At 42.5% G+C, this 12,487-nt stretch overlaps 1 protein-coding gene across 2 annotated transcripts in view; it reads left to right on the top strand.

Moving 5' to 3' along the window:
* The first annotated feature begins 654 nt into the window (after window positions 1–654).
* SLC24A5 (solute carrier family 24 member 5) overlaps window positions 655–12,487 on the top strand; it is a 34,304-nt gene continuing 22,471 nt past the window's right edge. The window contains exons 1-3 of one of the 2 annotated variants that reach the window (XM_018571048.1): window positions 655–973; window positions 8,679–8,860; window positions 9,670–9,753. In XM_018571048.1, coding sequence (XP_018426550.1) covers window positions 801–973; window positions 8,679–8,860; window positions 9,670–9,753 — 439 coding nt within the window. In that variant the 5' untranslated portion in view covers window positions 655–800. The remainder of the gene's footprint in view (window positions 974–8,678; window positions 8,861–9,669; window positions 9,754–12,487) is intronic. The other variant, XM_018571049.1, reaches the window with a different exon arrangement.

Below are 12,487 nucleotides of genomic sequence, written 5' to 3' on the forward strand. Positions count from 1 at the left end.
ATGATGCATCTCTCTTTGGGAGTCATGTCCGTGGCTGTGAGAATCTTGCAAAGCCTCAAGGGACTTGTAGTTCCACAACAGCTGGAGGGCCGGAGTTTGCCACCCCTGTGCTAACACGATGCACAAGAATGACAAAGTACACTGGGCCCTCAAAGTAACAAGAAATTTGATTTTGATGGTGGCAACTCCGCTATTGCTTCATTGCTCTTTTTATTGATCAGCCCCATGGAGTTTCCATTTTTTATTTTACTAGGAAATCAAGACTAATAAACTGGTTGCTATGAGCAATAGCTCCAAATTGCACTGTTTTCCTTTACACCAGTCCAGTAAAATTTGCCTCACTTGATGATTTTCGAACATGCTAATCTCTAACCTGACATTCAAACGCAGGATTTTGAAAAGCTTGTTTGTTCCTTATAATCTAGCAATATTCACGTGTCATTTCTACGGAAGTTCTTATGTGAGCTTTTCATTAAATAAACATCACTCTTACCCTGGTTTTAGAAATGTGATTTGTTTCTGGGGGTTTTTTAAGGCCTCGGGTGAAATATTTCTGTGACTTTAGAGTCTCATACACCTCGTGATTGAGCATCATCTGAGTTTAACTATTGAGTACTTTGTTTTCAAGGTCTCCCCTCAGGGTCGCATTCATGATCCACTTCCAACGAGGTTTGATGTAGTCCCCTGAGGAGGGTTAATTGGTGCATGTGGACAAGACACCCTGCCTCACATGATGAGGATTAACTTGGCCTCTCTCTTAGTACATGGCAGACACAACCAGGAAGTGCTGAGATTAGACCATGGAGGTAGCAGTACTGGATGGAGGACAGGAGGGCAGAAGGAAAAGACCACGGAGGGCTGCTCTAGCAATATGCACCTTCATCCTGCTGCTGTGGGCATCTGTGCACCTGCTGTACCAGGCCTTGTCCCATGGAGTGACTGCAAAGCATCGGGTCCGGAGAGAAGTAGGTCAGTGTGTGTTCTGGTTGTATTTTGTGTACATGGTTATCCAGAAGTGTCATGTCTTCCCATATAAAACCTCCCCAATGTGTGAATAGCGACCTCAAGCAAAACCGTTGAGGGATCCATGCTGTGACATGATGAAGGTGAAACGCCAGACGGGAGCAGAGAACAGGTTTTCCCATTTGTGCCTGATGATGGAAACCTGCTTGTAATAACAGAATTCAGTGTAGATAACAGATTGTACCAGACCATGCGAATATGGTAGCCCCCTAATAATAATTCTGCAACATTGGGCTGTCATCATTAGACACATCTTAGTTTTGTTTTTTCCATATTTTAATGAAATTATAATTTTGTTTTTGTCCCATTGTGCAACACAAAAATCCAAAGTGATTTGTATCTTGATAACAATCATTGGAGGGAATCTATTAAAATATGAGCAGACAGAACCTGGAGCAGCTGTGCATAGTAACCAATCAGATTCCATCTTACGTTAAGCTTTGAAGAAGAAAGCTAAAAGTTGATTAGTTGCCATAGGCAACTGCTCAAGATTCTTTCTGCTCCAGGCTTAGTAAATGCACTCATTGTATTATATACATCAGGATATGATTCCCTTGCTATGCAGTATGCTTTGTGCAGAAAGTGCTATTTAGATGATAAGTTGCGGAGAACAGATGTTGGGGTCAGTGACTATTGAAATGTGTTTTCTAAAGTATGAAGTTTGCTGTGATCTGTTGAATTATTCATTTTCTATTGGTCTATGTTCCTGTATTTGTTTCGAAAGGGAATGAGGTGCACTCATATTTACAGGGAACCTGTCATCAGAAAAACATTGCTGACTTCTTCTAAAAATGCTGACTATCTGGCTTGTTTCATTATTTTCAGCCCTGTAAAGGACTAAAGCAAAGTTATACTCACCCAAAACCTTGGAGCTGGCCATCTGTCACAGTGCTTCCTCCAACCTATCGCCTCCTCCCGCTGCTGCGATGTCCCTCAGTGTCCTCACGTCCTATACACAGTGCATAGAATGTGATAAATCAAGGATCCTTAGACCACTGCAGCAGAGCGGGAGAGAGGCTCCAGTGACCAATCTAAGAGTAAGCCGGCTCCGAGTGTAACTTTTTGCTATTTTTGCAGCTAGACAAACCGAGCATTTTACCCTTGGAGTGTGCACTGCAAGGGTTAAGAAAAAGCTTGCCTGGAGTTCTTTAATGAAATCTGACCTGACACAAATATGGACTGCACTGCCAGTAAGGTCTTGAACATGTATGTAAAAGAACAATTATACAACATGCTTTTACTAAGTATTTGCAGAGCTGCCACCCTCAGGCAGCTAAAGCCTTTGAAGTGTATTTCCACTTTTTGCAGCCAAACTGGTTTACCACCTACTTTTATATTTGTTACCAATCACATACCATAACTTACAAATACTTAACTGCTGATCATTCTCTTACTTGCTGAAAAATCCCACATAGCTTTCCCCTTCTATGTAATGTTAAGGAGGGGGCTAGGCAGTTATTGTTTACCACAATTGCCCTGTCTGTTCCGTGCTGGCAGCTCTCATCACCATCATCCATCATCAATCTAGATGTGCTCACTGTCTGTCCTAACAAAGATCTCCAGGCTTGGATAGCACATCGTATGTTAATCAGAGAAACTCAGTCTGTCCACAGCGTGCCCCTCCAGAAATTGTTCAGAAAAGCTTATAGTCCTTGCAGAAACAACTACAAATAAAAATATAGATATAGATATATTATTGATACATTTCTAGATATGCTTTGTGAATGGACATAATAAACACATAGTGGGGGGTTCTCAAATTTCACTGCAAATGTATATACTTCTTTTACAAAGTGAGCAGAATTCCCCTATCTGACAGTTGTCACCAGAACAGGCGTCTATATTGTAAGATTCCTCCTACATCCTGCCCTGATTACAGCTCTACAATCTGGGATTTCCCATTACTTTCTTTCTGTGCTACAGTAATCACCAGGACAAAAAAAAAACGTCCCCAGCGGGTACACTGCAAAAAAGATGACAGGGGTTCTAATCCTTTCACAAAACATAAGAAAGAAAGGATTTGTCTTAAGTTAAACTTTAAAGAAAACTGCAGTATTGGGATTTTAAACAGATCTTAAGCTGGCCATACACTGGTTTTCCTTTTAGCTGTGGAAGAAAATATAAGATTCCTCCATCTATGCTTACAGGCATGAATGGAGGAATCCCCTGCTGTTTTCATTGTATTCTGACAGTGGCTGATGGCTGCTGTCAAAGTACACAAATGGAGCTTGCAGCTGATTGGCTACAAGCTCCATTCAGCTGAAGATTTTCCACCCGGTTCCATTAATCTGCTGTTCGAGGGATGCCAGCTTGAATGGTGCCAACAGTGGAACCCACTGTGCAATTACGGCTGGATCATCAAGAACCTGGGTGAAATTCGCATAGTGCATGGCCAGCTTTAGTAAGCTGGCCATGCAGCTTACTTTAAACAAGCTCCTAGCAGGCTGCACCAAGCTTTTTAACAAGCAAGTTATAGCCCATTCACATTTTGCTGTTCTGGTGCATTGCTTTACTGTATGTTGTCTTAAGGCAGCCTTTTCAAATGAATGGGCAGCCACCGCACCAGAATGGCCAAAAAAGCCGCGTTTTTTCCGATGCAGCACCCCACAATGCATGGCAGTATGTTACAGTGCATTGTGGTGTGCTGCAACACATGACAGAGGTCTTTTGGGTTAGTGCACTGGGGTGACATTCATAGTGAATGGCAGCACAACAAGCTAACCCTTGAAGAAAAAGCGTAAATGGGTCCCAAATCACCTCATATTGGAGCTGGAGGGTCCTTTTAAAGGTCCTACAAAGCTTCTTGAAGCTGATTTAAACAGGTTGAGCTGTGAAATGATTTACCTACGAAGATAGTAATTGCAAAAACTGTAAAAGAATACAAAAACAAAGGGTCTGGATTGTTTAACTAATACTAACCAACACTATAATTACTAATAGCTAACCGATATTTGACCTCAAATAAAGGAGAACTATTGGGAGAATAAAATGTACTCTTCCCAATAGCTGGAACTGGTGTGTGACACTGCAGCTGTCACATGCCGGCTCTATAGATCGAGAACTGAGTGATCACATACCGCTGATTGCTCAGCTTCTCCCTGCAGAAAGCAGTGACTGACAGTCGCCACTCCCTGCATGGATTCCACCCTCCCTTCTCTGTTCCTCCAGCGCTCATTGGAGGGACAGGCAAGGGAGGGGGCCGGCACCGCTGGATCTGACTCTAGGGAGGCAGAGCCAGCTGTCAATCGGGCAATGGGGTGGATCCCAACAATATTGATCCTTCTCAGCTGCAGTGCGGCTCTGTGCTATCACCATATAGTGGGCAGTAGCTTGGTATATTATATTTGAACTTTAGGTCACAGGAGAACATTAGTAAATGTCCTCCTATGACCCAAAAGATTACTAAAAAAAAAAAAGTTTGGCTATAATTCTCTTTTTAAGGATTGATTGGTCAAATTGATGAGACATGCACGCCAAATCTGTGGGAGTTGTGAGTCTTTAAGCAAAACTAAACTCTGCGGTGGTGGGTGGGTTCTCCCCATAATGCATAGCAAGGCCCACTTACCTTTCACATGTGCCCTCCCACCGTACTGACCAATCCAGGCTGTCAGTCACTGCTCGGTCCATGCAACTGCTATCTTTTTTTCACCTAGGGGCATAACTACAAATTGTGGGGCCCCATAGCAGAACTTTGGGGGCCCCAGGCTAACTCTCTAGCAGCTGGCAATGAGAACTGTGAAAATATGTGTAATTGACCTTTAACATGAAGTATGTACCAAGGATATGCAGCAGGAGAGCTGTTAGCATAGTAAATACACTACTAGGGAGCAGTGCTGGTTGTAAAAGTTAAAGTTGCACTAATAATAATAGTAATACATACAAGACATGTATATCATGACATGGGGGTAGGGTGAGTGGTTTGATGCTGGTGCAGTGATGCTGGTGCAGTGATGCCGCCACCCATACGCGCAGGATTAACGGCATCGCTGTGGCCAGAGTGTCCCAGATTGCTAATAGCGGCTTTTGGCAACCAGGGACGCTCTGGCCAGAAAGGGGGCGGCAGGCACACTGCAAACATTGTGCAGCAGAGCAGTCACGTGACCCTAAGAGATGCTGCCTGAGACAATAGCCTCAGGCTGTCTACAGCATTTGATAGGCAAACACACCAGTAATACTGAAACCAGATATACTGTTTGCAACTATTGTATAAGATATGCCCATGCCATTGTTGTACTGGCTGAAGGAGAAAGTCCATGAACCAGGAGGGTCAGTCAACGTAGAATGGCATTGACAGAGTGAATGTTGGCCCTGTGAAATGATTCTACAGTCCTTATTGCTATGTGCACCTCTATGGGGACTTTTCTCTGGCCACCAAAATGCTCAAGAATTGCTAGTGCATGAGAATTTCCCCGCACTAGTTTTTAAATTATCTCCTTATCCTACATATTCAAATATTTTTTTATCAGTCTAATGGGCACATATTCTTTTTTTGTATTGTACACTGTAAAAGTTGGAACATCTGCCCACCTATATAAAAATATACATTAGCTGATAATGTATCTTAAATGATTAGTCTGCATAATTTTACAGGTCTGTTATTTATGCGCAATTACTTTTTAAATTAATTTACCTACCTTCCGACACTTCCAATAAAATAGATTGTAAAAGAAAAATTACCAGAGCTGGAATTTGTACATCACTCTGGAACAGGAGACCTTGTTATCAAGATCATATTACAAATTCCTCTATTACCCTTTTATTAAGTATTGCCATAAAAATGCAGGAGTTAGCATTTGATGTAGGGCTAGCCTTGTGCATTGTGTGCACCCATAAAGTTTGGCGTGAATCACTCGTTTCACGTGCCTCTGCTGAATTTTGCTAAATCATTACAATGAAAGACACTATATATACAGTACAGTATCTGCTTACATTGACAAAACTTGTAGAAGTTTAGAAGAACTAAGCAGAGCTTTTGTTTCCTGACATGGGTCTTACATCAAGATATCAAAGTATGGGTTTCCATTCTTCATAGTCATCATGATAATGTCACAGAGGTCAAACGCCAGTTTGCTTTGCTCAGTTTAAATCTGGTACATTGGCAAAAGCAAAGTGGATTTTAGAGCGTTGTGATGTCTGAATACATTTTACAATCTAGTGTGTATTGAGATCTGCAATCTGAATACAAATTAGTAAACTAAACATGACATTGTAGTCCATCACAGGAGTGAGCTTGGAGCGGTGGCTACTTTACAACACACACAGGGACCATGGGGAACAAAAGTAGCCACCCTCCAGAAGGAAGGACAGTGTCGGCGTATTTTAAAAATAGAGAAACCCTAAAATGTATTCAGACATCACAACGCTCTAAAATCCACTTTGCTTTTGCCAATGTACCAGATTAAGGCCTCATTCACACACAACGCAAGCAAAATTGTATATTGCGTATATACGCGTCTATACGAGCGTATATCCGTATATGCGTGCACTATATGCAATCCCAGAAAGCATCACTCGTAATGGAATTTCTAATGTGCTGTACGTGCGTATAGACGCGTATATGCGCGTAAACACGCGTATATGCGCTTAAATAAGCAGAAATACGCTGCCCGGACGCATCTCTGTTCCATTCTGTTTTTGCGCATATATACGCTACGCAAATATACGGCTCTATACGCGGCTGTGTGTATGGAGCCATTTATTTGCATAGTTTCCATATGGTACAATACGCACGTACGCGCACATACGTGCGGCAGTGTGAATGAGGCCTTAAACTGAGCAAAGGACAGCGTCCACATGAGTTCAGAGATGATTTGAGGATCTACACCTGAGTGATGCAGAAAGAAGATACATTTTTGTTATTAGTTAGGGTACTTGTTCCAGGTCACTGACTCAAGGCGTTGAAGCAAGAGGGTTAGGATGGCAAGCAGGCAACTAGAATTTGTAGAAATCCATGTTTCTTTCATGTGTACAAAGCCTAGTCAAGGGGTGCCCTGTTTTGTGTATGAGAACTGCCTCACCAAACTCCTCATGCCCTATTTGAATTTGTCTGACCATCTCCAATCATGAGTCATTGAGTTGAATCCAAAGCCTCACTCACGCGCAGTGGCGTAACAATTGCCATAGCGACCCAGGCGGCCGCTATGGGGCCCGGGCACGGGGGCCCATCCAGGGCATCCCTCTGATGCTGTGTGGGCTGCTATGGCATGTAAGGGTGCTAGCTGTCACTGACGCTGCTCACCAGCGGCTGTGAAGATCACTGATTTCCCCTCACAGCCACTGCGGAGCTGTGTCAGTGACAGCCAGCAGCTGCGGCAGAAGAGGCTAGCGTTCGCAGTGAAGGAGGAGGCGGGACCCACCTAAGAGCATCCCCGCCTAGTCTTACATCACTGGCCAGCGACCCAAGAGCAGGCGGGGCCAGTCGATAGAAGAGGAGGCGGGGCCCGGGTACGGAAGAAGAGACGGGGCCTGGCGGACAGCGATGGCAGGTTAGAGGTGTGCAGCCCATCTGAGACCCTGCAGAGCCCACTATAGAAAGTCTGCAGGATCACTCTCAGGTGGGCTGTTTGGTATATCAGGTGGGCTCCGCAAGTGGCATAACTAGCAATCACGGGGCCCCATACAAAATTTTGTTCTGTGGTCAGATGGAAAAAGTGCACCAGATTGCTCACGCGTTCCATATTTCCTTATTAACAGGTTTATATTTACAGGTATTATGTCAAGCAATGTCACCATAGGACATGACTACAAACAGCTCCCCCCTCTCCTCTATAACATAGAGGTTAGGGGTTCTGTAGTCCTCAGAAATAGCTGGGGCAATGTATGTGCAATGTGTCCATGTTTCATGTTACACCCTTAATATGGGTATAAAGTCCTTTCACATGGGCTTTCCGATCAGGTGTGCCTGTCAGTTTTATAGGCAGACCAGATTTGGAATCCCAAAGTTAAGGTGCCCATACACCTTACAATTATCTGCAGATTTTCTGTGGTCAGATGGAAAAAGTGCACCAGATTGGCCCAGGTGGAGATTACTCCATCCACACAGTTTAGCGTAGAAGGAGGAATCTGTTGCACTTTTTCCATCTGACCACAGAAAATCTGCAGATAATTGTAAGGTGTATGGCCAGCTTTAGTCTAACCAGATGGGCGTACGTTTACCTCCGGTTACCCCCGACTCCAGCAAGGTCTGGAAAATCAAACGGATCAGAGTTCCACTTTGCCAGATCTGATCGTGCCAGATCCGAGGTAATTTTGATATAAAGGACACAATTCCATTTATATCCGTCTCCGCATAGAGCAGCATGGGTCCTGAATTTACTCTTTTTTTTTTTGGCTTCCCCCCCACCACAGTTATGACCTTGTTTGGGTAGAATGTAGAAGGAGTAGAGTAGAATGTAGAATGTAGAAGTAGAGATTCTTCTTTGCTTGAATGCACATTGACTGACATAATGAACATGGCTAGAATGTCAGATGTGGAACTCTCACAGCCGAAGTCCCCAGGAGATGGAAGAAGTCGATGTGTTGTTTCATTACACCAGTATCCGTCCATTATTGAAATATCAGTTCTAGCCATACTTGGCCTTTAAGGGTAAGAACCAAGCAAGAGAATGTGATTTATCTGGGAGTAAGTCTCGTCTAAGCCATATTTATCTCTTTTCAGAAAATGATACACTCTGCATCGCTAAACCATCCTCTGAGTTTCCCAGAGGATTATTCACAGAACAGGAGAGAAAAGATGGAGGGATTGTCATTCATTTCCTAGTCATACTATACATGTTTCTGGCTGTGTCCGTTGTCTGTGATGATTATTTCCTCCCTTCCCTGGAAATCATCAGCGAACGTAAGTGCTAGATACAAGAACGCATTGAAATGCATTGCAATGTAAATCACACATGTGGACTTTCATTTTCGCTACATTTTGTCACGGAAGAGAAGACATTAGTTTAGTATTGTTGCCGTGTACTGAGAAACAACAACCATATCACAATACAATACACACTATAAATAGTACAAAAAGTATCATTTTTGAACTGAAACCTAAATAAAGTCATGTTTTAAAAGAAAATGCATTTAAATATTGTCATTATTCTGACTCTGATTGTTGTATTAGCGATATATCCCTTGCTGAGACCTCTATGCCTGGCTTGTATAAGCAGATGTAATCACTGTGGAGAATCCTTATCAGATAGCTGAACTCCCCAAATACATTTTCATCCACGATTGCTTTATTGCTTGCAGCAGGTTAGTTACAGCAAACAACAGGATACTGCAGATGGATGAATAGACACTATTTGAAGGTCAGAGATAGTAATGTTTTCAAGTATGCAATGCAGATTAACATGTGGTCATGTTACTGTCAGCCATGACACTAGACTAGTGGAGAAGAAGGGCGGTACATAACACACAAGGGGAAATACATCATAGCTGGGAGGGAACACAGAAAAACAAGATGTCTACACATGAACCAGCTACAATGCTGCCATCACATGGCTTAAAGAAAATCAACTACAGTATATCAATTCTCATTTCACATTAATGTGAATATTATCCATGACTATGAATTGTCATATTTTATACAACTATTGTGGCAGCACAGTCATGCAGCCATTCTTCTGAACCCTGACTCTTGGATTTTGTTTTACATGCAAGGCCTTGGCCTCTCCCAGGATGTGGCTGGAGCTACGTTCATGGCTGCGGGAAGTTCAGCACCAGAATTGGTCACTGCATTTCTAGGTAATATGAAAATAATATAAAATGAATGTTCTCCACAAAACTCTAAGCACAATGTATCATTTCAGATCCTTACTCACTTGTCTAATGTATATGTGATTCTACTTTGTTACTCTAACTAATTGCAAAATCATGGTAATAATAATTTTCTGATGGGTGAATATAGGAAAACATGGATGATAGTGTTGTTTTCTCAGTCACCTTTTCTGGCCATGGCTGCTGACCGGATCATAAAGGTGCAACAACAAACTAAGGCCATTCTTATGCTCTTCCCTCTTGTAAGGAGGTCCACAGTGTTGAACTGACAGCATTGCTCCATGCACTAGAGCCCTGACTGGCGCTGATTGCTACTGTGCAGGGGATTACAGGAGGCTAATATAAAAATAGATTTGGGTATTTGAACTGCATGCAGTAAAAATGTAATCCTTAACCCCTTAAGGACAAAGGCCTTTTTTCATTTTTTGTTTACATGTTATAATTCACAGTTTAGGTCTGAAAATTACTTCAAAGCCCCAAACATCATATATTTTCTGAAAGCCAAGATCCTATAGAATAAAATGGTGGCAGTTGCAAATTTTTATGTAGCATGACATTAGCGCAACTTATTATCAAACCCAAAAATGTTGTGAAAAATGCATTTAAGTTAAATTTAGTGCCCCAAAACACTATATAAAACCATTTTGTTTTTGTAACGTATAAAAGATGAGGTTACAATGAGTAAATAGATACCCAACATGCCCAGGTTAAAAATTCAGTACCCCAAAAAGTCCATAGACGACTCTTTAAAAGCCGCTACAGGTCATCAGTTTAGAGCTATGTGTTAATATTGGCCCTAGATATATTGTTCTCACTCTGGCGTGCGCGGCGATACCCAACATGTGTAGCCCAATCGTCATTTTCGTACGTAGGCGCACACAATGCGTGTTTACGTGACGACGCGTGTGCTCGACGGGTTGGGGACTTAAATTTTTTACAATTATTTTTACATTTAATTAATTTAATCTTATTTTTAAAACTGTTTTTTGTGTGGGTTTTTTTTTTTTACTTTTAATTGCGATCACATAGGGGGGCTTACAAGCCCCCCCATGTGATGACCTATTGGCAGTGACAGGTACTCTTTAAGATGATGCTGGGGTCCAAAAGACCCCCAGTGTCACCTTTACACTTGAAATAAGCTATTGAAGTGCAGATCGCACTTCATTAGCTTATTGCTGGGCTTCAGGAGGTGGGACCGGAGGTGATGCAATATGCGTCGCTCCCGGTCACACAGTACGGGGAGGGGATCGGCGCACGGATGTTTGCCCATCTCCTCCCCAGCTTCCCGTCAAGCCGGTCCCAGGCCCACAGGAGTGGCAACGGAGCCTGGGAAACAGGGCGGGGGGAAGCCTATTTACCAGATCATAGATGCGAATTGGCGAGAGCTGAGCCACCAGAATGGCTTCCACTGTAAAGCCGGTCGCCGGCTCGACAAAACGGAACAGACTCTCGAAGGTCGTGAAGGGGTTAAGAAGCCAAGAAACCCTAACCCAAGTAAAACCAATTTGAGCTGCAAGAAGCAATGTTTACATATTTGTTAGCTTATGTTGTGTGAATGAGAAACATGTAAGAAATTGAAAATAGGTGTTATCCCAATTTGGCCAAAACGTAACTCCAACCAAAGCAGACTTGATACTGTAAAGCAGGGCGATAGCGTAATAAACTTTGAAATCGTATTTATTACCCAATATTTTAATTCCATATTGGCTTGTAAAGTATTCTACCAAAAGCCTTCCAATTTGCTTAAAGCCATAGGGATCAGTCCTCCACTGCAGTTACAAGAAATCTGCAATAAGGATGTATGAACGCTGCTATTCTTCTGACAATGCTGGTTGTCTGACTGCCCTGCTGAGTAATGTGCTCTGGTACGTCAAGTCACTGACCTATAACTAATATGGAGATCATGAGTTCTGACTTCACTATGGCTTTCCTGATCTGCATATTTGTTCATTGGGTCATGCATGACAGCCTTTCTGTTATTTCTATTTAATTGTTAAACAAAAATGGTTTAATATATTATGTAATAATCTTAAGCATGTTACTATTAAAAGGAACCTGCCAGGATAGAAATATTGGTAAGTGTATGCTCAATGCATATCAGCCTTATCCTACACTTAGCTGTTGGTGAGTCTCAGACCTAAAATAAGCATGTGAATATTTTAATCCTAACGGGTACCTTTTTTTTAAGGTTCCATTTACTTATTTGTGGTGCATTAACTTACATTGTACAAAGGCAGCCTATTCAAAATACATGGGCTGCCAACACAGCCTAATGTGCCTAACATCACATATGGCCCTTTATGTTCACGCAATGCACTTACAAGTGTAGCCATGCGTTGTCTTGGTGCGTTGGCGTGTCCAACATGAATGTCATCAAAATGCAACAACATGTTACTTGCATGATCAGGGATTGCCACAATGCAGAAGTGTAAATCCAGCCTTATATACTCTTTGCCTAGAGCAATAGAACAACTTGCACACTGATACTCGCATCCCCTGTTCTTTTCCCTGACTCCCTTATAACGCTGTCTAAGCCCTGTTACAACTTACACAGGGTTAACTTTATCCTCCTTGTGTGATGGTGTTTGGGACTCGACTGTCTACTCATCCTGGGAAAAGGGTACATACTCCTGTTAGAAATGCAACAGCATACTGATTGTATTACTGACTGTATTTGTCTTCTGAGCTGTAGATGGCGCCA

The sequence above is a fragment of the Nanorana parkeri genome, unplaced genomic scaffold (genome assembly GCF_000935625.1).
Source record: "Nanorana parkeri isolate BGI_ZX_2015 unplaced genomic scaffold, ASM93562v1 scaffold1661, whole genome shotgun sequence".
NCBI lineage: Eukaryota > Metazoa > Chordata > Amphibia > Anura > Dicroglossidae > Nanorana > Nanorana parkeri.